Source organism: Carcharodon carcharias, chromosome 8 (assembly GCF_017639515.1).
Source record: "Carcharodon carcharias isolate sCarCar2 chromosome 8, sCarCar2.pri, whole genome shotgun sequence".
Taxonomy (NCBI): domain Eukaryota; kingdom Metazoa; phylum Chordata; class Chondrichthyes; order Lamniformes; family Lamnidae; genus Carcharodon; species Carcharodon carcharias.
In genome coordinates this window covers 131,434,596-131,461,578 of record NC_054474.1, presented here as the reverse complement: position 1 = coordinate 131,461,578, position 26,983 = coordinate 131,434,596, and the positions used below count along the sequence as shown (strand labels likewise).

The following is a 26,983-nucleotide window of genomic DNA, read 5'->3' as shown; positions in this document are numbered from 1 at the left end:
ATTTTCAGCAGATGCAACATTTGTAAACCACAGCCTGTTGGCATTGTACGCTGGGTACAACAGCAACCATATCTCACACAGCAGAGGCCAAACAGCAACAGCAAGGTAAGATGGTAGCTGAGTTAAACAGACTTGCCAAATGCAGAGTAAAATGAATGAATTTCAATTACAATTGAAAGTAAATTCCAATTACTGTTGGTACTTTCCTTATAAATAATTAAAATACATTGGCTGAGTATAAGTGGCAGGGGAGAGTTAATTGCATAATGAATCAAGGTACAGACAACAACAGCACTGATAAGTGACCAAGATGATGGAAGATGGGTCAAGTTTGTCTTTCACCTATGGGACCTGTGTCTAAATCCACCACCGATTGATTGGATTTCCACTCATACAAGATTTTAATTGAGCTACATGAAATTAAGATACAGATCAGATCTCAGATTTAGTCTCAGCACCTCCTGGACATTTGCCGATAGCACAATATTCACTGATAATCTGGTATAAATTAGCACCCGAGAGACTTCTTACTCACACTGTACATCCAAGTGGATGGCGTGGGCAATGGGATATCACAATATTAAATTTGGGGTAGTTTTCTGAATGATTGACTTAAGTACATTGTATGTAGTTTTGTGTGAGACTTACTCTAGTGCTAAGAATTCAAGCAAATAAGGTTATTTAGCCATCACGCCTATTATTTCCACACACTACTTCAGACTGCATAGTGAGCACTCCTTATCTATTTTAACTTTTGAAAGGGACAGGCTGCATAAATATCCCCTGTTGGTAAGAGTCATTGGAAAAATATCAGAAAACTTACCTGTTCTCACATCTCCACTGTTCAAATCTACCCTCCTCTGCAATCAAAATCACTGTATCCTGTGGAACATCTGAATACTTCAGGAAACCTCTTTACTTATCACTTTGGCTCCTGTTTCCATACAAATATTTTTGGACCTGGCAATGCTGGATGCTGCTAAAGTGAAAAAGACTTCAATTCATTGGCACAAATTTCACCAACGTTGATGTGCAGAAAAATCCAACTGAAACAACTGCTCACCTTCCACCCACACACACACTGAATAACCAGTCATGAGCTCTTCTGAAGGTAACCTCAAAGACAAAATGCTGTTGGATTTTTCATACCATTTGCCATCCTCATGATTTCAAACACTATTTCTGAATGAAACACAAATGCAGTGATAGATAAATGATTATAAACAGAATGTTTTGCGTTATTCTTGAGTGTTCAATGTATGAATAATATTGGGTTTTATTTCCATTGGCATTCACATGGATAACTCTCCTACTGAGGTAAATGGTTGCATTTAGGACTTGTTCTTCTTGAAGTCCATAGATGCGGACAAGGTCCAACTTAGCTTTTCTGTCCCTGGGGATCATTTAAGTCATTTTTTATACAAGTTCCATCATTGTTGGATTGGCAAAATTCATGCAGCTTCTCCAAAAAGAAATCTAGGTTTTAACACTGAAAAACATATGTCATCAGTGCAGAGTGTGATGCATGACAATACATTAGTCAATAAGTGCGAAGATGCCACAAATACATTAGACAAGAGTGATCAGTGACAAATTCTGTCAATGGATTTTTGAACTGAATGTTGTTTTATGGTGTTGCAGCAGCGACAGATGTGTTTGGTCTGTATGTGATTGTCTCTCCTCCTCCACCAGTAATAATTAATGTGCATGGAAATTAAATTTACATTTTTTAATAAAAAACTTGCAGCCCACTTGGCCACCTTCCAATCCTATTTATTAATGTTTTCTTTCTGCCACATCATGAGGTTATCTGAATATTTTTTGCAATTCATTATTGGCTATTTCCCACATAATAAAACTATTTTATTATATGCTGGAGGGCAGGGGAATGAAGCTATAAAGCTTCAAAGAGGCAAAGTTATGTTTCACCTACATAATGCAGGTGTTGCTTTGTGCTTGGGTCCATAAAGGAAAGGATTAGTGACTTGGAAAATACTTTCTGTTCTTGCCCAAAGTTCTATTAACCTAAACAGTTTTTTTTAAAAGCTAAAAGTTATCATTCTTTCTGCACTATCTCATCCCAATTATTAATTATTATTTACCTCACACTTAGTGTTCTGGCACTGTTCTGTGCTCTGTGAGTGGCTTACCTAGAATACAGTTCATTGCTGAATCTCTTGTGTATGGATGCAAGACAGGCTTTAATCCATTGAATATTTGCTATGATTTTCTCAATTGATGTTCTGCAAATTAGGTTTTTGGAGTTAATTTTTACCCCAGCTGATTTTCTCCCATCAAAATCAAAAAATGAAACTTTGAAATCCAAAAGGATTTGTTTTATTTCATTTGTTATAAAGAACACCTTTCCTAATTCTTAGCTGTTCCCCATCTTGAAGAAATCTGACAACATTTGGCAGTCTGGATTGGTGAGCTAAATGTGGTAGCAGAGGACTTTTGGTGCACATGGCATCATGTCACAGCAGACCTGACTTGTAGGAGGCAGGCAGGAGAATATGCATCTCGATGTGGTGCCTTCAAATGGCTTCTTCAGTTTTCTTCAGCTTAAACTATTGGCAGAGGCCTGGTACAACTGGTGATGGACAGGGTGGTCTACTGAATTCAGAGGTTCCCAAACTGCCATGGAGTGAAACAGTGCAGCATGCAGCGACGCCGGTGGCATTCTACCCAGAGTTCATGAAGAGCTGAGCTGAGCAGGGCAAAAGGGAGGTGGACTAATATGCACATTGGGATCTGCATACATGCTGAACCAGCCGGGTTGATGGCTGCCTCTCTGCTGGTGATATTTCAACGTCTCTCAGTGTCAGACTCAGAAACTCTACCAAGCCAAATTCTTTGATGTGGTCATTCCTCATCAGCACTCACCCATTAATTAAAAACATATTGTAATTCCCCTTGGCTGTTTAATTATCAGGAACACTGATGGTCCATCTGTAGTATATCAAAGATGCATATTTAAAGCCGCAATATGCCCTGTCAAAAGCATTTGCTTTATCAACACAGCGTTGCCGGAGCAATGCATTCTGTGTTAATGTTGCTCTTGGTCTTTTGCTACCCGAGGCATTGCTTTGTGCTGTAAAATCTATGCTGCACCCACCTAAATCTGTGAATCAAGTCACGTGTGGATTGTCCACCATTAGCTGAGGCTCAGCTCTCACAGGCCGTTTGGATGAGCAGCAGTAGAAGTTAAAATGGATTACGTCTGCTTCAGGATTACCTATCTGCCAATCTCAATCATCTTTTGCATTTTTATTAATAGCAATATAAACATGTGAACAGATTCAATTTAACAATTTTTGTCATCCCACTCTGTGCCATGGGGGAACCTGAGGCATGTTGAGACCTCTTAATGATTTTATTACATTTGAGAAAATGAATTTCAAATTGTCCAACCTGTTTTCCTGACCTGTCTTACCTGTGACCCACTGCGGAATTTATGACTTTAACTCTGGGCGCTCTCATATCCTAATATCATAAGAAACAGGAGTAGGGGTAGGCCATTCGGCCCACTGAGCCTGCTCTGCCTTTCAATAAGATCTTGGCTAGTCTGATTGTGGTATTAAGTCCACTTTCCTGCCTGCCCTCTATAATCCTTTTCTCCCTGGTTGATTCAAAATCTGTCAACTGAGCCTAGAATATATTTAATGAACCAATGTCTACTGCTCTCTGTGGAAAAGAACTCAAAAGACTAATGGCCCATTGAGAGAAGAAATTCTTTCTCATCTCCACCTTAAATGGAAGACTCCTTATTTTGAAACTGTGCCCCCTAGTCCTAGATCGTCCCACGAGGGGAAACATCCTCTCAACATCTACCCTGTCAAGCCCCCTCAGAATCTTAAATGTTTCAATAATATTACTTCTCATTCTTCTGAACTCCAATGAGTATGGGCCCAAATTGCTCAACCTTTCCCCCCAACATGATGCCTTCGTCCCAGCAATCAGCCTACTGAACCCTCTCTGAACTGCTTCCAATGTAAATCTATCCTTCCTTAAGTAAGGAAGCCAAAATTGTACACAGTACTCTAGGTGTGGTCACCCTATAGTGTCTGGTAGTTGTAGCATGACTTCTCTACATTTATATTACATTCCCTTTACAATAAATCCCATTTGCCTTCCTAATTACTTGCTGTACTTTTTGTGATTCATCTACAAGGATATCCAGATCCTTCTGCACCACCTCATTCTGGAGTCTCTCTCCATTTAAATAATATGCTGCTTTTGTATTCTTCTTGCCAAAGCTGACAACTTCACATTTTCCCACATTATACTCCATTTGACACATTTTTGCCCACTCACTTAATCCATCCTTTCTCCATTCAGACACTGTATCCTACGAGCAACTTGCTTTCATGTCTATCTTTGTAATATCAGCAAATTTGGTTATAATACAGTCATACCCTTCATCTAAGTCATTAATATAGATTGTAAATAGTTTTTTTTTATTCATTCACAGGATGTGGGCTTTGCTGACTGGGCCAGCATTTTGTTGCCCATCCCTAGATGCCTTTGAGAAGGTGGTGATAAGTGGCCTTCTTGAACTGCCGCAGTCCATGTCGTGTAGGTACACCCACAGTACTGTTAGGAAGGGAGTTCCAGGATTTTGACCCAGCGACAATGAAGGATCAGCGATATATTTCCAAGTCAGGAGGGTGAGTGGGATTTGGAGGGGAACTTCCAGGTGGTGGCGTTCCCAGCTATCTGCTGCCTCTGTCATTCTAGATGACAGTGGTCATGGGTTTGGAAGGTGCTGTCGAAGAAGCTTTGGTGAATTCCTGCAGTGCATCTTGCAGATGGTACACACTGCTGCTACTGTGTGTCGGTGGTAGAGGGAGTGAATTGTTGTGGATGTGGTGCCAATCAAGTAGGCTGCTTTACCTTGGTCAGTGTCAAGCTTCTTGAGTGCTGTGGGAGCTGCACTCATCCAAGCAAGTGGGGAGTATTCCATCACACTCCTGACTTTTGCCATGTAGATGGTGGACAGGCTTTGGGGAGTCAGGAGGAGAGTTACACATCGCATGATTCCTAGCCTCTGACCTGCTCTTGTAGCCACAGTATTTATATGGCTAGTCCAGTTCAGTTTCTGGCCATTGGTAGCCCCAGGATGTTGATAGTGGGGAATTCAGTGATGGTAATGCCATTGAACATCAAGGGACGATGATTGGATTCTCCCTTGTTGGAGATGGTCATTGCCTGACATTTGTGTGGCACAGGTGTTATTTGCCACCTGTCAGCCCAAGCCTGGATATTGTCCAGGTCTTACTGCATTTGGACATGGACTGCCTCAGTATCTGACGTGTTGTGATTGGTGTTGAACATTGTGCAATCATCAGCGAACATCCCCACTTCTGACCTTAATATGGAAGGAAGGTCATTGATGAAGCAGCTGAAGGTGGTTGGGCCTAGGACACCACACTGAGGAACTCATGCAGTGATGTCCTACAGCTGAGATGACTGACCTCCAACAATCGCAATCATCTTCCTTTGTGCTAGGTATGACTCCAACCAATGGACCATTTTCCCCCCCCGATTCCCACTGACTCCAGTTTTGGGAGGGTTCCTTGTTGCCACACTTGCCTCCTTGACATCAAGGGCAGTCACTCTCACCTCACCTCAGTTCAGTTCTTTTGTCCATGTTTGAACCAAGGCTGTAATGAGGTCAGGGGCTGAGTGGCCCTGGCGCAACCCAAACTGGGCATCAGTGATCAGGTTATTGCTTAGCAAGTGCCACTTGATGGCACTGTTGATGACCCCTTCCATTACTTTACTGATGGTGGAGAGTAGACTGATGGGGCAGTAATTGGATGGGTTGGATTTGTCCTGGTTTTTGTGTACAGGACATACCTGGGCAATTTTCCACATAGCCGGGTGGATGCCAGTGTTGCAGCTGCACTGGAACAGCTTAGCTAGGGGCGCAACAAGATCAGGAGCACAGGTCTTCAGTACTATTGCGGGAATATTGTCAGGGCCCATAGCCTTTGCAGTATCCAGTGCCTTCAGCCATTTCTTGATATCATGTGGAGTGAATCGAATTAGCTGAAGCCTGGCATCTGTGATGTTGAAGACTTCTGGAGGAAGCCGAGATGGATCATCCACTTGGCATTTCTGGCTGAAGATTGCAGCAAATTCTTCAGCCTTATCTTTTGCACTGACATGCTGAGCTCCTCCATCATTGAGAATGGGGGTATTTGTGGAGCCTCCTCCTCCAGTGAGTTGTTTAATTGTCCACCACCATTCATGACTGGATGTGGCAGGACTGCAGAGCTTAGCTCTGTCTATCACTTGCTGCTTATGCTCTTTCCCATGCAAGCAGTCCTGTGTTGTAGCTTTGCCAGGTGGATACCTCATTTTTAGGTATGTCTGGTGCTGCTCCAGGCATGCTCTCCTGCACTCTTCATTGAACCAGAGTTGATCCCCTGGCTTGATGGTAATGGTGGAGTGGGGGCTATGCCGGGCCATGAGGTTACTGATTATGTTTGAGTCCAATTATGCTGCTGCTGATGGCCCACAGCACCTCATGGATGCCCAGTCTTGAGTTGCTAGATCTGTTTAAAATCTATCCCATTTAGAACAGCGGTAGTGCTACACAACATGATAGAGGGTATACTCATTGTGAAGGCGGGATTTCGTCTCCACAATGACTGTGTGGTAGTCACTGCTACCGATACAGTCATGGACAGATGTATCTGCAGCATCTGAGCTGAGGTCACAGCACTGATTCCTATGACACCCATTCATCATAGTTTGCCAGGTTGAAAATATTCCATTTATCCCAACTCTCTGTTTCCAGTTAGTTCGCAATATTGTAAAATTGTGATAGTCTACTAATTGTAGGATTTTGTAAGAATTGGGACTAACTTTTTGAGATCTCATATTAACCACACTGCCAGCAATTTACTATGAAACAGTTTAAGACAACTCAAGGCTGTCAGTAACGTGAAGAACTGTCTTCCTGATAAAAGTTAGGTACCTAATTTTCTAATGATGCTCATAGCATCCCTTTGTTTTAAAGTTACACTAAGAACTAGCTCAAGGCCTTTTTAAAAGAATAACTGTTTTGCCCTCAGCATGAATCCCTCCCTACAGTGATAATGGCTAGTGCAACACACCTACCCCTTAATTAGAGTAGACTTCTAACATATTGATCATTTAATGGTATCAATAGTGTAAATCATTTAAGACATCTTCTTTGCTCACCTTTCCTGCTTCACGATGAGAGACATCGCTTACCATCTAATACTAATGGCTGTCAGGACATGCATGATTAGTTTCTGCTGCGTGTGAACACAATTTGAGAAGGCCAAATAGCTAATATTGTGATAAGATGCAACATGGTTTATGGGAATGTCATTTGTACTTCTAATTCATGTAAGATCTAGAGATAGCACTGAGTACAAAGAATAAACATCTGTTGTCAGTCACTGGTTACGTGACTTGAGCCATGTAGGTGGGGATAAAGCTCGTGACCTCATTCCTAACCAATTGAAAGGGCTAATACAAGCTATGTCCAAATATGACACATGGACCCTCAGGATTAAGGATAAATATTGAAGGTTTCAAGGTATCATTGGCACACTGTTGCACAAGGTGGCAATTCTCCTGAGACACAACTCAACATCAATTAGGAAAAAGACAGACTTCGGCTGTGCTGCCAGCACTCAGAGCATCAGTGTCCTTTCAGGGTTTATTCATGCTGTCTCCATTGCCTTTTGTTAAGTATATTTACCATTCTCGTTTAATAAATTCCACTTTGATTCACCGCACCTGATTGTCTCCATCACTTGATTCTACCTTGTGGATCAGCTCAATGAGATTGCAAATTTGGGACATAAAGTTACTTTGACTAGATACCAATAGACCTAAATTTTAATCATGTCTAAATTTTTACACCTCTATTTATGCTCCCAAATCACCCCTATCACCATAAGTTCTTACCTTATGCAGTAAGCTTTTATATAGCACCTTGTTGAATGCCTTTTGGAAATCCAAGTAGACCACATCTACTGATTCCCCTTTAGTCACTCTGCTTACTCCGTCTTCAAAGAACTCTAATAAATTTGTCAAACACAATCTCCCTTTCACAAAACCATGCTGACTTTGCTTGATTTTTGAACTGTCTTGCTATTACCTCCTTAATAATAGATTGTAGCATTTTCCCAATGGCAGATGATGTACTAACTGGTCTATGGTTTCTTGAATTCTACCTCCCGCCTTTCTTGAATAGAAAAGTGTTACATTTACAGTTTTCCAATCCAGGCAATTCTGGAAGATTACAACCAATGCAATCACTATCATTGTAGGCATTTATTTTAAGAGCCTAGGATGCTGACCATCAGGTCTAGGGAGTTTGTCAACCTATTAGTTTTCCAAGTACTTTTTCTCTAGTGATCGTGATTGTTTAAGTACTAACCTCCCTTCCGCCGCTTGATTTTTTTTTTACTTTTCTTAGGATGCTTTTGTGTGTCTAACTGTGAAGACAGACACAAAATACTTTCTCAAAATCTCTGCTATTTCCTTGTTTCCCATTATTAATTCCCCATTCAGTACAAGGATATTTGCATCCTAATTCATACCACATTATGTAATTTAAGTCTTTTCTGTGTTTATTCACATGTGCACTTTGGCTGCGGCTCCTGATCCGAACCCATAACTTCTATTTTCAAAACATCCACAAGCTCTTTAAAGCTTTTATCTACTGGCTTGTCATTAATCCTTTCCTAGAAGTGCATCAGTACCCACTACCAAAAATTGAAGATCTGTTTGCTGCTCTTAATGGAGGTGAATTATTCACAAAGCTTGACCTATCACGGGCATTTTTGCAAATGCAGCTGAGTGAAGATTCCAGGAAGTATACAACTATCAGCACACACAGAGGTCCATATCAATACAAACGACTACCATTTGGAATCGTGTCATCACCAGCCTCATTCCACCAGGCCATTCGCAAAACACTGTAGGGCCTCCCTGGTGTAACCTGCTTCCAAGACGACATGCTCATCACAGGAAAATCCTCCCAACTCATTTAGAGAACCTAGGCAGGATCCTGCATAGATTGGAAAAATACAGCATCCGCTGTAAGAAATCCAAATGCTTGTTCCTGAAGCCCTCAGTGGAGTGCCTGGGACACGTGATGGACGAAACTGGCCTCTCAACCTCACCCAGAAAGGTGGAGGCAGTTGTGAATGCACCACAGCCCAAAAATGTTAAGGAGCTTTGTTCGTTTTTGGGACTTGTGAATTACTACAGCAGGTTCATTTCCAGTTTGGCTACCAACGCAGCATCACTGAATAATCTGCTGAAGAAGTATGCAAAATGGGATTGATCACAAGCCTGTCAGGAAAGTTTCAAGGAACTCAAACAAGAGCTTAATTCTGCTAAAGTGACACATTTCATTGAAAAGTTACCTATCAGCCTGGCTTGTGATGCATCCGGATATGGTGTTGGAGCTGTCATCTCCCACACATTTCACATGGCAGTGAACGGCCCATTGCATACGCCTCTTGTGCATTGTCTAAGGCAGAACAAAATTGTGTACAAATTGAGAAGGAAGCTCTTGGACTAATCTATGGAGTCAAGAAGTTCCACCAATATTTGTACGCGCATAAATTCACGTTAATTGCAGACCAGAAACCTTTGACCTGGTTGCTTAGCCTGAAGTCACAAATCCCGACACTTGCCGCTGCACATCCACAAAGGTGGGCACTGACCTTATCTGCTTATTAGGACAAAATTACATTTCGCTGTACTGAGAATCATGGAAATGCGGCATACTTTCCAGACTTCCGGTACACCACAGCTCATAACCCAGAGTGAAGTCACTGCTTTCAATGTGAACCAAATACACATGTTACCTGTTAAAGCGGATCAATTTCGAATTGAAATGCAGAGGGATGCTGTGCTCTCCAAAATTTATCTGTACACACAGAAGGGTTGGTGTGTACCTCAAGAAGTGACTATTGGGCTTAAAACCTTACCACCTGCATAGATTTGAGCTGACTCTGCAAGATGGTTGTTTGTTATGGGGAATCAGAGTTGTTATTCCTGCAAATTTCCAAGCACAGGTGTTAGAAGAACTTCAACTCTCACATGGGAATCATCAAAATGAAAGCATTAGTTCGTCTACATGTATGGTGATCACACCTGGATAAAGACATCAATGGCATGGTCAGCGATTGCCTTCCATGCCAAGAAATGAAGACTTCTCCTGCACCTGCCCCATTACATTCGTGTGCTTGGCCTGGCCACCCGCAGCAGAGACTTCATGTGGACCACTTCTTGGACATGTTCCTGATTGTGGTGGATGCCTGCGCAAAGTAGCCTCATGATATTCCCATGAAGCTGACTACTTCAACAATGTCCATTGATGCTCTCCGGAATGTGTTCACTACTTTTGGATTGCCGGAGCAGATTGTGTCTGACAATGGCACACAGTTCACATCATGTGAATTTCAAACATTCCTGAAAAACAATGGGATCAAGCAGATTCTCATCTCGTCTTGTCACCCATCCTCAAATGGTGAAATGGAGCACTTTGTCCAGACACTCAAAGCGACCATATTGAAGGGGAGGATGCAAACAGTTTGGAAGTTGAAGCTGAAGAACTTTTTGATGATGTACTGTAACACTCCACATTCAACAACAGGCGCATCTCCTGCTGAGCTGATGTTTGGAAGACAACCGTGTACCAGAATGGATTTGCTGTGTCCGGATTTGAAAGGAAAGATTGGTTCAAGGCAACTTGATCAGAAAAGGCCACATGACACAAGTAAACAAGCTTGTGAGTTTAATTTGGATCTGTCTGTTTGGGTCCAAAATTATTGTGGAACACCAAAGTGGATCCTGGGAAGAATCATCAAGCATTGAGGACAACTGACCTATGATGTTGAATCTTCCTGTGGAATCTAGAAGAGACACACTGACCAGATTAGAGAAGCCAAATCAAAGGAACTAAATTTCCAGGGGATTCCAGTCACAGTGAAAGATTTCTGGGAAACATCTGCTCCACTTGGTGAAACCCGACTTGATTCAACTGACAAATCTGTAGCATCTGTAGCTGCAACTGTTGAACTTGAACAGAAACAAGTGGAACAGCAGAACTTCTAAGCAAACAAACTGAGATACCTAAGTGAACACTCCTCTCTAGACCAAAGTGAATCTGCAAGCCGCCTGGCTGATCTTTTCCTGGCTAAAGGGGGAGGAGATGTGATGTCTGTGTTTAATGTTTATGCTTTTTTGCAAAAGGACATTTTAGTTGAAGTGTTATATAAAAAACCTGACAGGGTGTGCTAACTCCCGGATGTATTGCCGTCTGGTGTAGAATAAAGGAACCTTCTGTTCTTTACACAGGAAGTTGGGATTCAGAAGTAGATAGCTGTGTGTATTCTTAATTGTTAGGAAGTGAGAAAACACTTCACTCCCCAGCCCATATTCGCCTTTTCAAATGGCCTTGTTCTCCACGCTGTGTCAATCACAGATATGGTCATTTTTGATCACTTCCTTGTATCGCTTTCCATTCACAACCTGCTTCCCCCTGCAAACCCTGCTTCCTTCTGTATCCACCTATGGAAAAAAATACTCTCTCCCAATGTACTTACAACTGTACTCTCAAAATCTCAGCTACCTAGCCTCCATTCACCAGAACATTTCTGAGTTACAGATCTGCTCAACCTTCAATGTCCTCACTCCCATTAAAACTATTACTCTCTCTCTTACCCTGACTGTTACCCCTAGTACAGCCCTCATCTCCATTCCCTTAAGTGAATGGGATGCAAGCTTGAAAGGATATGACAGACAACTGGTTTAGCTATTCACCGCCAGAACTGACTGGAGACATTAGGTCCTGTTCCTGTTTGTGAAAACTGCTCACTGTTCTGGATCACCCTGGAATGAAAAGATAACACCTGGCTTATTTTCTCTACTGCTCCTCTCCCCTGTCTCCTCCACTCCCACCTCAAACAACAGACGCAAGGAGCTCATAGCTTTGTCACTAAGATCAAGACAATGCGATCAGTTGCCTCTGCCAGGTTCCTCCCTTCCACTAATCCACCCGGCCAAACCTCCTCTAAGGCTCCCTCCTGACATAGGCAAATACTTGTAGCTTTCTCTATTTTCCCCTTTTGCCCTCTTCAAGCTCATCTTCATGAAACTCACCTCCTCCTCTCTCAACCCTATTTCCACAAAACCACTGACTATCCAACTACCCTTTCCTTCCCATGTTAGTTGTTGATATCGTCAACAGTTCTCTCTCTCTTGCTTTCAAATCTGCCATTATCCCCTCTTCAAAAAGACAACCTGTCACCCCACCATCCTTGCAACTACTGCCCACCTCGAATCCCCTTTTCCTCTCTAAAGTCCTTGAGCACATTGCTGTCTCTTAAATTTAGGCCCACCTTTCTTGGAACTCCATGTCTGAGTTCCCCTAATCAGGTTTCTGCTTCTGCTATATTACCGAAACTGCTCTTATTAAAGACAGACATGATAACCTGCGTGACTGTGACAATAAAGGCAAACTCTGCCTCCTCATTCTTTCCAACCTGAATGCAGCTTTGACATAGTGGATCACACCATCTCTCTCTAACACCTTTCTGTCATCACCCAGCTGGCTGGGATTGCACTGGCCTGTTTTCCTTTTTATCTATCTAGTCTTAGTAACAGGAGGTTAGTAAATAAAATTAGAGTGCACGGGATTGGGGGAAATATACTAGTAGGGATTGAGAATTGGTTAACAGACAGAAAGCACAGAGTAGGAATAAACAGATCATTCTCAGGATGGCAGGCTGTTACTAGTGGGGGACCACAAGGATCAGTGCTAGGTCCACAACTGTTCGCAGTCTATATAAATGATTTGGATCTAGGGACCAATTGTAATATTTCCAAATTTGCTGATGACACCAAACTGGGTGGGAATGTGAGTTGTGAGGAGGATGTAAGGAGGCTTCAAGAGAACTTGGACAGGCTAAGTGAATGGGCTAGAACACGGTGGGTGGAATATAATGTGAGTAAGTATGAAGTTATTCACTTTGGTAGAATAAACAGAAAGGCAGAATATGTCTTAAATGGTGAGAGGTTAGAATGTGCAGGCATCCAAAGGGACCCGGGAGTCCTTATGAATCACTAAAAGTTAGCATGCAGGTGCAGCAGGGAATTAGGAAGCCGAATAGTATTTAAGACTGAGGTGAGGAGGAATTTCTGTGCTCAGAGGGTGGTGAACCTTTGCTATTCTCTACCCCAGAGGGCTGTGGAAGCTCAATCATTGAGCATGTTCAAAACAGGCATTGATAGATTTCTGGAGACTAATGACATCAAGGGATACAGAGATAGTGCGGGAAAGCGGCATTGAGGTAGATGATAAGCCATGATCTGATTGAAAGGCGGAGCAGGCTCAATGAGCTGAATGGCCTACTCCTGCTCCTATATTCCTATCATTAACTTCTTACAGTTATGTCTAATGTCCTATTCCTTACCTATATGCTGCCCTATGATGACATCATTCAAAAGCACAATTTCAATTTCCAATGGCGATGGCATAATGATATAGTCGCTGGACTAGCAATCCAGCGACCCAGGGTAAGGCTCTGGGGACCAGGGTTCAAATCCTGCCATGGCAGATGATGGAATTTGAATCCAATAAAAATCTGGAACTAAAAATCTAATGATGGCCATGAAACCATTACCTGGAAAAACTCAGCAGGTCTGGCAGCATCAGCAAAGAAGAAAAGAGTTGACGTTTCGAGTCCTCATGACCCTTCAGCAGAACTTCACCCAGTTCTGCTGAAGGGTCATGAGGACTCGAAACGTCAACTCTTTTCTTCTCCGCCGATGCTGCCAGACTGCTGAGTTTTTCCAGGTAATTCTGTTTTTGTTTTGGATTTCCAGCATCCGCAGTTTTTTTGTTTTTACCGTGAAACCATTGTTGATTGTCGTTAAAAACCCATCTGTTAAACTCATGCCCTTTAGGGAAGGAAATATGCCGTGCTTTCTTACTACATGCGACTCCAGACCCACAGCAGTGTGGTTCGCTCTGAAAAAGGGCAATTAGGGATGGGTAATAAATGCTAGCCAGCGACGCCGACATCCCATGAATGAAAAATAAAAAGTAACATGTACACTGATGACATCCAGCTTCACCAGCTCTCTTGATCCCACAACTGTCTCTAAATTGGCACTCTGCTTTTGGTCACCTGCCCCTAATATCTCCTTATGTGATTTGGTGTCATATTTTGTTTTGTAAAGCCTCTGTGAAATGCCTAGAGATGTATTATCATGCTAAAGGTGCTATATAAGTACAAGTTGTTCTTGGTGTTGTAAAGATCTTGAGGATATTAAGATTTTCTTGGTCTACCCAGGTGTTGCTCAATAAAGAAGCCTGAAGACTCTGGCCTGGATTTTCCAGCCTTGCTGTGGCTGGCCAGGCCAGCAAAAAGTTTAGTGACTTTTGGTGGGACTGGAAGATCCCAGCGGTAGCCGGGCCCATAAAGTCACGGCCTTTGCCTTAAAATCTTTTCCGCCTCTACGGAAGTTTCCTGCTTGCTCAGTGGATAATGGTACCACAATCAAGGGGCAGGATTTTCCCATGGCCTTTGTTACCCTGATGTTGGGACCAAATGGAAGTCCTGAAACTGCACTTGCTTGGAGCCTTACCTGGGGGATCCACTTTCCTGGAGATTCCAGTTAAAGATAGTGGGTGGACTGCTGATGCTGATGGCCCAATCATGGGGGCTGGCAGGTCTAGAGTCTCGGTAGATCCACTGGGGGAGGTGGGCTCCCTCAGAAGTGTAAAAATAAATAATTATTTTTGGGGGTGGGAGTAAGGACCACAGACCCCTCCTGTCAGAGGGTAAACCCCTCTGAATATGTCGTTGGATGGAACTTCTGGCTCCGAAGGTCCCCTGGACATCCACAGAGAGGTTGCCTCCATGGGTCTGCAGGCTTCCCCACGTAGCAGGGGTTGCTCCGCTGCTGGGAAAGTGCCAAGAAGCCCTCTAAATGGCCCCTAATTGTGGCCTTAATTATTTAAATTGTCTGCCTACCTCTGTGGTGCGGGAAGCCAATTGGAATTCCTGCCTGCCCCTGGGAAACTTCCTTGGTGGTGAGAATGTGTTGGGGAGCCATCCTGATGTGGCTTCCCCCTATTTTCCAAGCCCATGGCCCCCACCCTAGTCCCTTGCCTCCAAGCCTGCCACCTCTGGGGCTGGGAAAAGTCTGCCCAATGATTCATTTTCCCTTGATGAGCACTGGCCATTTCTGCGTACTTTTGAGCTCACATAACGTTGTTAAAAATGTGGCCACTGACTGAATTGAAGAGGATTGTGTGACTTTTGTGGACTGGAGATTTGGCAGTGATCAGCAGTTCAGGAGGTGCATGTGACTACTAAGGGCAACTCAACTTCATGCCTCTGACCTGGGGTTAGGAGGAGGCATGTGGAGGGAAAGTGCCAATAGAAAGAGATGTCATTGCTGGCTTTCTGCTGGTTGGTTGTACTGGTCAAATGAGGTGGTGGGCACTTTTGCTTAGGTCTCAACCCCTGAATTTAGCAGGTTTTCAGACCTAAGGTCATTAAGACATAAGGACCATGGGCCTTGACCTCAATGAAGGAGTGCTCCTTTCTGGGTGCATCTGGTAGAAAGGGTGACCAACTAGTTACCCATTGAAACATAAATGGAGAATCATGCTCGTGCTTGAACATGTTTGTGCTGAGTGGCATTCTTGACCAACCCCCGGCCGTTTTGTGAACTTCTGGATATTGCAAGTTGAGACATGATAGGCTTCCCCAGTACCCAGCAGTTTATGCAGTGCAAAGGGGAAAAAAAACATGGGCCAGGGTTTTTAGCTCAGCGTGTGGATGCAAGCCCGATGACATTATGCACTTGTGCAATATTTTGGTCGTCAGGCATGTGCAAGAATTGGCAGTGTGCCCAGCAACAGTTAAGAGGCCTATTAAGGCCCTTAAGCAGGTAGTTAAGCAGAATTTTTCACTGCCTGTCCAACCTTACGGCTGGCGAGCTGGCAAACAGGGCAGGCGGCCTTTGCATTTTTTGTGAAACCTCATCCATGGGCAGGATGAGGTTTCCAACAGTGAATAAAAAGAAAGTTTTTTTTAAACTCATTTTTAACATATCACATGTGGGGGCACGTTTATATTATTTGTAGATTCTTCAATTTTCATTTCAAAATTCTTCAGCTCCCTGAGGCAGCTCTGTGCCTTCAGGAAGCTTTCAGTGAGTGCACACCCACGCAAGCGCAAACTTCAGCGCTCGTGCTCCTCCCACCCCCACCCCAGCAGTGCTGTGGCTCCCAGCGTGCGTTTCACGCGGGCTGGCCGTTAATTGGCCAGCCAGCGTGAAATCGCGGTCGGGGCCCAATTGTGGGCGGAGGACTGTTTCGCCCGTCTGCCGCACCTGCCCAACGAGGTGAAAATTCTGCCTATGGTGGAGGCTGCGTTTGCCCAGCCTGCATTGAGCGAGCATGTGCCTAGTCACATACAGTCCCACACGGTCCCTGCTGTTGCAGCTGAATCGCAGGAGGATGGCAGAAGCCCAACTTGTCCCAAGTTGCTGTTCACTGCAGTTTTCTCCAGGTGCACTGAAAAATTGGCAGGGGCAGGCAGAAAGCTGAGCCCAATGTGTCTGACTAGTGCTCTCTTTCAGTCTTCCATTCCTCAGTTTTACTTAATCCCCTGCAATAGTTTTAATCAAACCATAGGTGTGGCAAAATCAAATATGTGTGACAATATAAACTACCGTGTGTGAATCTTTGCAGATTTCCTTTGCTTTTCTTTGCTTAGGGTCCTGCCAGCCTCTGCATGCATCTGAAAGGGCAGAGTTCAGTTGAACTTTGCATCCAAATTACTGTGCTTCCGAAAGTGCAATGCCACTGAGATGTCAGCCTAGATTGTTTGTTTAGCTCTTTGGAGCGGAACTTGAACTCACAATCTTCCAAGCTAGAGGAAGCATGTTACCACTGAGTCAAGACTGATGCAAGGAACAAATTTGAAGGTTAAAAAATAAATAATCTAAGACACAAGGAGACTTGAAATCACTTGTCGGTGTTTTCTTTCCTTTCCTGCTCTCCTTCCTTTTCTGGAGAAGTTGGGTGGAATTTTACACAGCCCCCTGGAGCAGACTGGCAGTCAGTCATAGGGGAGGGGGCTGCATGAATTTGGGCACCATGGTGTGGCACATTGCCCATCACCTACCCATCTCTGCTGATATTTTACGAGCAGCCGATGAGGCGTGGCCAACTGAAGCCCAAGTGGCCAATTAATGGCAATTTAATCCTCCTGCTGCCATCTCTGATGCCCAGTGGGGGGAGGGGGTTGGCTGGGTGGCGTAAGGCCATATGGCGAGGCCTTATGGTGGGCTAATGGGGCGCCCATCCTGATTGGGCATCTTATGTCCACCAGGGGTCCCAATCCAACCTTATTCCTTCTTTTCATGTGGCCCACTCTGGCCCTCCCTGAGCCCAGTCCTCCAACCTTCTGAGCAGGGCCTGCACAACCGGCCACAGCAAAACCCCCCACTCACTTATGAATCTGGCTTCCATGACACACCAGTGTGGTACACTGCCTGCAGTCCGTGCAGCGGCCACTGCTCCCAATGACAGCTGTTGGCTATCCAATTGGCAGGTGGCCCTCAGAGGCGGGACTTTCTCCCAGATGGGGCATAAGTCTCACCCTAAGCCAATTAAGGGCCTGATGACCGTAAAATCGTTCAAAACTTCCCAACCAACTGGAGCTAAGCTTCTCCATGACTTTTAAGCTGTGTGGATGAGCTGGGCCACCCCTCAATGCAAAATCCAGCCCATTAAGAGACATCCTGGGTATGGTTCCATAGACACCAATCATTCTGTAGTAACTTACCCAAGTTGCCTTCATTTTATGATGCCTTTAATGTGAGAATTTACAAGATATTCACATTCGGGAATATCATGAGTGTTCTAAATTTCACATTTAAATTGCTTATTAAAACCTATATCTTTGATTAAACAATAGGCTATCTGTCCTAATATATCCTTCCTCAGTGTCGATATTTGTCTAACTTTGCTTTGATGAAGTGCCTTAGGACATTTATCTAAGTCAGAGGTGCTGTATAATTGTGAGTTGTGGCTGTTGGATCAACTCAAGAGCTGAATGTCTCATAAAATAATACCTATCATGATTTGGTGGAGTTACATTTATTTCAATTGTTTCAAATGTTTCAATGATAGACTTTTGCTACTTGAATGTGCTAAGTACAGTAAAGCCGTTACCAATGGGATGATCACACCAAGGTTTCTTGTCATGACAATCACATTCTGAGTTTGCATATGCTGAGGGAATGTTTGCCCTTGTGGGGGTGTCTAGACTAGGGGACATGGTTTAAAAATTAGGGTCTCCCGCTTAAGACTGAGATGAGGAGATTTTTGTTTTACTTTAGGCAGTCATCAGTCTGTGGAATTCTCTCCCCCAGAGAGCACTGGAGGCTGAGTCACTGAATATTTTTAAGGCTGAGTTTGATCGACAAGGGAGCCAGGGGTCATTGGTGGGGCAGACAGGAATGTGGAGTTGAGGCCACAATCAGATCAGTCATGATCTTATCGAATGGCAGAGCAGGCTCGAGGGTTCAAAAACGCTAGTATTCTTGTGTCTGAGATCACAGTTCAAATGGAGCAGCTTATCTACTGGAGGGGGTGGGATATCAATGGTGAGGAGAAGGAAGGCTATGGGCACCATTCATCTATTCAATTAATGTGTGAAACATTAATGATTTTGATAATGTGAAAAGTTCTTTCTTGTTAAGCAATAAAATACAGCCATTTAACAGACAGTTACACAGCCAGTACAGCTTGTAAATTAATTTTGAGTCTCGCACAAAATCACAATGATGACATATCAAATTTTTCATCAGCAATGTCTCCCTCAGACTTCCACCACTCCCAATATTCCAATACATATCCCGAATGGAAAACTTCATTTTCAATGCATTGAATGTGGCTGAGTGACAACATTCCCCCTCCAAAAAAACACGCAATCACTGTTCATTATCTACACTGAGTTAAGCTTTTAAGTCAACTATTTACTCAACACTTAAGCTTTTAACATGTCAGACACAGTGATACATTGAGACATAGGAGCTGGTCAGTTACAGATCCTCTCATTTCTCACTTTCATTTTCTAAATAACTTAGTTCTAAATAACTTGTATCCAGCAGTAATTATTTAAAGGGTTGGATTGCTTGGGAAAAATCACTGGGAAAAGTCATGAATTATGGAGGAAATCCTTCAAGGTCAACGTCTGGCAATTAAGTTTCTCTTGTTGACAGGGTGACATTGCATTTGTATCCAACATCTATTCAACAGAACTTTAGAAAGCAAGCATCACACTCATGCCATCACACTACACTGCAATGGTGAGCTGTGGAATTTCCTCTCGAAACCTCCCTGCCCCTCCACCTCACTTTCTGTTCCTTGATGGCTCCCCTTAAACCCACTTCTTTGATCAAGTTTTTGTTCACATGTCCTAATGTCTCCTTGGTGTGATTTTTTTGTCAGATATCCGCTCCTATAAAATGCCTTGGATCATATTATCACATGAAAGGCACTCTATTCAAGTTCTTGGTGTTATTGGGACTACACTTTAAAAAATATCTTGTTGGCTGTAAAGTACTTTAGGATGTCCTGAAGTCATGAAAGGCGGGATCTAAATGCAAGATTGTCTTCTTACTTTTCGCTCCAGACATCATTGTCCATTTAAAGTATCAGAGATGTCAGAAAGGGAGAAAGAAATTCCCTTTTTTTTTTTGGACCTCCTTTCCATCCCCCCACCCACCTAAAGCACCCCCCGCCCCTCCACCCCCATCCACCTGTTGACGCCAGACATTAACAACTAGCTCTGAGCATGCACACTTCCCATACGGAAGAGCATTTCAACTCTGGCTGAACTCAAAACCTTATTGCACCAATTCCCACAAGGAGCACCTGAATCGGAGTTTGCCAACTTGGCACGGACTGGATACCAACCATGGGAATTACAGATCCGCATCACTGAGAGGCCGAATCACAATATATCACCTTAAAAATTATTAATTTGCATTTACTTTATTAGGATCAGAGATATTTTTGAAAGGAAAGCTGAAATTTCAGTCAATCAGGCCATACTATTGAGCATTAAAGATGTTTATATTTTGTGGTGCAGATGTTTGCATCACTGAAAGGAAGCTTCAACTTCTTTCAGGCTAGCTGCCAAGAAAGCCAATACAAACTGTCCTTTAAGGTTGTGGAAAAGCAGGAAACTTCAAATACCTCACTGATGTCACTATTCATCCTGAAATTTAAATTTAAAGACAATGTTTATATTTCTTTTCAATAATCTACAAGCTGATTTCCAAGGGTGTTGATCATCGGGTTGTGTGGACTCTGAAGCACAGTTGTACAGTTTAGCTGCTAACCTGGCCTGACCTTTTAAGTTTATTATCCAAATATTCCCTTGTGAGTATTCCGGGAATGACAACTGCTTGTAAATTGTGGAAGATGTTACCAGGTGAGTAAATTACTGGTACACTTCAGTCTTCAGGTCAATTGGCATCACTTAACATGGTGTTGGCCTGTGGAGTGTGAACAACGCATACCACATACAAAGCCTTTATACATTATGAATCTGCCAAGTGAATTCCTGATTGAAATGGCATCCAGCCAACCTCTCTCAGGCTGACAGATATGCAAGAACAATTCTCTCTTTTTCCAAGTTTCTTTCTCCCTCTCCTATCATCTGGAAAACTGGATATGAATCCTGAGGTACTAACATCCTGTGACATTGTACCATCTTGATACTCTCTGAAGCTGCCTAAATGATGATGGACAGCAATCTGAATTCCAAACTAATGTAATACAGATGCTTATGGAATTGCTACAAAACCACCCAACTTGAATTTGCACAGAAATTGCTGGCTCAAGAGCACAATCCCAATAACACAAATCCAAGTGACCATGCTACAATCACAAACTCATTCAAAGTAACACTGACACCATACTTCGGGGTATAAATTCTCTTTGGGCAATAGTGCCCAATGGGCATTATCACACTGACTATTTTTATGTGCCCTGTCCAATAGGGCTGATGACGGGGCATCTAATAAGCAACCACTTAGTTACCACTCTATTTGTGCTATGTCCATGATGATTTTTCTACCTCAGAGACCCTGATGGCTGATTATTGTCATACCCGTTCCACAGGGGTTTCATTTATCTTGTAAAATGTAGAAGCTAAGTACCTTGATTGCTCCGGTAGAGATTTGTATTTCATGAAGTCGCCGCATGGTCCCGTCACGATCGATGAAGTAGGATGAGGCTAGTTGATGGAGGGCCTCCACACTCTGACTGGCGTTTGCTGACTTTCTATCTAACTTGCTTTTGTCCATGTACATGGTAAGTGCTTCTTCACCTACAGAGAGAAGAATAATGAACACTTCAGTGAAAGTAACTGGAAAACATGAAGAGCAGTGAAACCATGGGGCAACCTCTCGAGGTACAGGACATGATGGATTACTGGAGGAAACACACCAAAATGGCCAGCTTCTGTGTCTTAACACTAAAATCATTGCTTTATTGAATACATAAAATGATGGTTTTATTTTTACTTAAAGAATTGTTAAAGTACTTCAGCTGTCAGTGCAAGTTGCAGGGCTAAACTTATGAGAAAGTTACACCTTGCCTCCAAAAGAAGTGGCAACAGGACATTTGATAATCAGAAAGGGAAATGTGCCATGCTCCTCAAACTCTGTGGATGCCAGGCAGGTATATTGTCTGGAATATTAATGAGCTAGATATCCCCTCTTCTCACTGGGCTCTTTCTCAAATAGCTAAGAAGGGCTAACTTAACATGTCACACACTAGCAAAACATTTCCCTGATTGACTGTAATAACCAAACTGTCTTCTCAATGCAGGAACAACTCTCAGCTTCACCCTGACCCAGCCAAGCTTAAGGGGCCCCAGCAAACTAATCCGACCCAAGCACAGTAACAGCAGTAAGTAAGGCTGACACAACTCTTTCATGGCCTAATAGAATCCCTTGACTCATTGGGCCTAGCTGTGTCAGTTTTATGAATGAGCTCTGCAATTAGGCCCACTGCCCTGCTCTTTCCCATAAAGCCCTGCACATTTTCTTCCTTTTCTACAGCAGATATGTGATTGCCTTTTGCAGGTTACTGTTGAATCTGCTTCCACCATGCTTTCAGGCAGTGCATTACAATTCATAATAACTTGCTGTGTATAAAAACATTCTCCACATCTCCCCTGTTGGCTTTTTGCCAATTATCTTAAACCTGGCAACTGAATCTCTTCCTAGAATACATAAGTGCAAATTTTCCTTCTGATTAATAAAACAATGAAGGTATTAATAAGTTTTTATGCTGCACAATAGTGGTCAAAGCATACCAATATAATTCAACAGGCCGTTATCCCAGTAACTAATTTGTTAGGTTGATTAAACTTGCCTGCTTAGTCAACCTTGTTTACAGGTTTCAGGATACATTTTGGGTAATTTCTGACAGCTAGGGTAGAAGGATGTGGTTTTTATTTTTTTCCCTCATCAGCCATATCACTCTCAGCATATCAAACTCTTAGTGTAAAGACTTGCTGCTCAAAGCATGGCACTGGTCCGACTTGTTTGCGAAAGACTGTTGATTCTTATTATAAGTCCCATGCATCGCTGCTGAAAGGTCAAACCATGACTTATCTCAATGTCTCAATTGTTCAGTATAAATGTCACAGCTATGGTGTGTGCCTCTTCACTAAGCTTGTGTGTGTCATCTCATTTCTATGATAAACAAGGCTTGTTTAATGGGTAGATTGTGCACTTGGAGCTTTGTCAAACTTTTGGGCACAATAGGGGGAAGGTGTGGGGGTGGTGGGGAAAATCATTCAGGGTGATCTGTGCTCCCTTCATACAACAATATTCCATGATAGTATGTGCTAATTCAAACAGGTCAAGGCTCACATTAGGAAAATTAGACTGGGGCCCAGAGTTGCAAGTAACAGCTTAAATAAATCAGAAGTGGATTGCAAATATTTCATTGTATTTTACAGTGAGCATGGGGTGAGATATTATCCCATTAGCATGGGTTTGTTTTTGTTGAGGGTAGATCTTGGTGTGTGATGCAGGTCAGACAAGCTATGGAGGAGTTAATCATGTTGCCTCCCAATTATAGCCAGCAAGAAGCCTGAACCATTTCAGTGACTGGGCCTCATGTGAATGTCCTGTGGAATATGCCCATGTTGTTTTCCATATCGATTAGCAGCTTCCTGATTTGGAGGGCACAGTCTATTTAAAGCATACTTTGCACCTCCTAAAGAAAGGTGTCATTCACTTGTTTTAATTTTCTTTTGCTGTAGGTTCTCAACATCAAACATGATGATTTCACCACTCCTCAATAGAACGCAGTATTGAAAACTTGTGGAAGTTGGAGTTGCTTTCTAGTATTCATTTTTCTTCTGAATTATAAAGTCAAATAAAAAAATGTCAACTGTGTTACATTGTGTAGATTAAATGCTGATAACTGTAGCCGTTTTTCCACATATTGTCTGTAAATCGGGGTTCTACTTATCATGAATTTTGTCAATGGCTTGGTAATTAAAAGCAATGGGAACATCTATGTTTAAGACCATAAGAACATAAGAAATAGGAATAGAACATTTGCTCCTTCAAGCCTGCTCCAACGTTCAACAGTAGGATGTAGGTCATCAGGTCTAAGGGATTTGTCACCACTTGGCCCCATTACTTTCTTCAGTGCTATTTCTTTACTTATACTGATTTCTTTTAAGCTCCTGATTCTTGCAAATAAGAGCCTTGGTTCCCCATTATTTCTGGAATGTATTTTGTGTCTTTCCCTGTGAAGACATATAGAAAGTACTTGTTTAATATCTTTACCATTTTCACCATTATTTACTAAATTACCATTATAATTTCAACTGCCTCCCTCTCTGATAGACCCATTTTTACTTTCACAAATCCTATCCTATTTGCATCCTTAAAGAAATGGTTACAATCTGATTTTATATCTATTGTGAGCTTACTCTTATGCTCTCTTTTCTCTTTCCTTATCAATTTTTGGATCCTCTTTTTCTGAATTTTGAAATCCTCCCAATCTACAGGCTTAATCCTCTTTTTGACAAAACAATAAGCCTCTTCCTTTGATCTAATACTATCTTTGTTACTGATATGTTTGGACAGCATTTTCTGTGTGTATTTGTTTCAAATCATGTACTTGTTCTTTAAATGCTAGCCATTGCTTGTGTACTATCATATCTTTTAACGTAGTTTCCCAATCTAGCTGCAATCTAGATTGTCTGTCAAAATGCAGATCAAATCTAAATCTGTTCCCCCACAAATAAGAGAAAATGTGTTGTTAGTGATGAGTTTCCCAGTGTCAGAGAAGCTACCTTTGATTTTGTGTCTTGGTCAGCTTGGTATGCTCCATTTTGGGCATGCTATTGTCAAAACAACTGAAAGAAAGAGTAACATTTCCCTTTATGTCACAAAAAAGGTGAAATTTAAAGAAGCATAACATTAGGCGATGTCTCTCATAAGGATTTGCCTCGTGAAAATTCTGGCAGATAATTGAGACGGTTGACAGTTCGAGAGCAGATGAAAGAGGTTCCTGGGAAATTATAGTTTGTCAAGGTACTTTCACGGTGACTCATTGGTACACTTAGATGGTTGGAATCATTGTGTACAATGTGAGGGTTTTGGAAATTTGATTTTCGGCTTCGGGGTTGCCAAAGGCTTATGCCAACTTTCCATGAGAATAAAGATTCAATACAGAGATTAAAAGCTCCTCACTATTCCAGGATTTCCTGGAATACGAAGATAACCCCTGGCATCTTTTCTCCACTGCAAGCCATCTTCTTGAAACCCTTCTTCCCTGTCCCCTCCACCCTTACATTCAACAAGTGTGAGAAGCTCATGGATTTTGCCACTGAGACCGAGACAATTCAATCAACTGCCTTTGCTGCATCGCTCCCATCCACTAGTTCACCTAGCCAAACGTCCTTTAATGCTCCCACCTTGCCCCAACCCTGAACTCTCATCTTTCTCTAGTTTTTCTCCTATTTCAACACATGCCCCCTTTGAGCTCATCTTCTCCATGACACCCATTTCCTTTCCCTCGATCCTATTCCCACTAAACTGATCACCCAAATTCCCCTCCTGACCCCAACATTAGCTAATATTGTAATCAGTTCTCTGTCTTCAGGTGTTGTCTCTCTCTCCCACCAAATCTGCCATCAACAGCCCTCTCCTCAAAAAAAACCCTTGATCTTACCATTCTTGCAAACTACCATCCCATCTGCAATCTCCCTTTCCTCCCCAAAGTACTTGAACCCATTGCCCTCTACCAATCTGTTCCTATCTTTCTCGGAACTCCAAGTGTGAATTGCTCCAATCAGGTTTCCACTCCTACCTCAGTACCACAAAAAAGTCACACATTATATCCAATGTGACTGTGACAATAGTAAACTTTTTTTTCTTGTCCTACTCAAACTGACCGCAGCCTTTGACAAGGTTGACCACACCATCCTCCTCCAATGCTTCTCCACTGCCATCCAGTTGGGTGAGACTGCTCCCACCTGCTTCCATTCTTATTTATCTAATTCTCGCCAGAGAATCACTTGCAATGCTGTCACTTCCTGCTCCCACACACAGTTACAACTGGTTTCTCTGAAGGATCGATCCTTGGCTGCCTCCCATTTCTCATCTACACGCTACCCTTCAGCAGGATCATCCAAAGGCACACCATTAGTTTTCACAGGTATGCTGACAACACCAGCTCTACCTCACCACTACCTCACTCTGCTTCTTCTCTGTTCCTAAATTATCAGACAGCTTATCCAACATTCAGGACTGGATGAGCAGAAATTTCCTCCAATTAAATATTGGGAAGGCGACAGCCATTGTTTTCCGACCCCATGCCAAGCTGCGTTCCCAAGTTATTGACTCAACCTGTTCCCCTGATGACAGCCTGAGATTAAGCCAGTCTGTTCACAACCTTGGTGTCATCTTGGTTTGATCCTGAGATTAGCAGCTCAAAAGTGGGCAACCATGAGGCACTGTGGGCAATCAGCATCAGCAGAATTGTATTCAGCCACAATATGTACCTTCATGGCCAGCCTATCCCCCACTCTAACATTACCATCAAGCCAGGGGTTCAACCCTGGCTCAAATAAACAGTGCAGGAGGACATGCCAGAAGCAGCACCAGGCTGAAGTTACAACACAGGACTACTTGCATGCCAAACAGCAGAAGTAGCATGCGACAGACAGAACTAAGTGATCCCACAAACATCACACCTGCCCACGTCCAGTCATGAATGGTGGTGGACAATGAAACAATCAACTTGAGGAGGAGGCTGCAGGAACACCTGATTTGATGTAACTATGATGCAAAGTCACATGACTAAGAGACTGAGACCTGGTGAGAAGCAGTAGAGCACTGAGATGTATATTGATCTGTAAATAACAGTCTTTGGTAGCATTCTTAGGGTAACAGGAAAATCTTAAAGAAATCCCATCTAGACCCTGGACCCAAGACAAAACATGATGGCAGCTGGTGGTTTCTGTTGACTGTACATGTGCACCATCTGAAACATGGTGACAGCAGCCAGAGTATAAGGACCCAGAAAAACTCCAAGTGAAGACTGCAGACCTGAAAGAAAATCCTTGGAAAAAGGGCAAGAAGAAAAAAGATTGAAGATTCACCTGAGAATGGAGCATCTTGGGTGCTGCAGATGCAAGCAGACAAACAAACCCGTAGTCCAGACAGTAGTGAGTACAGATCACAATTTACAAACCAAACTACTGAGGCAGCAAACAATCCAAAGCTTAGGGTAAGCATGGAGTCTGTATTGCCACTCTCAAAACTTTTCTGAAGTGCATAAGGCTCACAACAGGCTTCAGCACTGGGACAATGTGAAGAAGCGATTCTCCAGATACAGAATAGC

The 26,983-nt window shown here is 42.8% G+C and overlaps 1 protein-coding gene across 4 annotated transcripts in view; it reads right to left on the bottom strand.

Moving 5' to 3' along the window:
* brinp1 (bone morphogenetic protein/retinoic acid inducible neural-specific 1) overlaps positions 1 to 26,983 on the bottom strand; it is a 347,418-nt gene that overhangs the window by 74,015 nt on the left and 246,420 nt on the right. For all 4 annotated transcript variants that reach the window (XM_041192927.1, XM_041192928.1, XM_041192929.1 and 1 more), the window contains one exon: positions 21,262 to 21,431. In XM_041192927.1, coding sequence (XP_041048861.1) covers positions 21,262 to 21,431 — 170 coding nt within the window. The remainder of the gene's footprint in view (positions 1 to 21,261; positions 21,432 to 26,983) is intronic.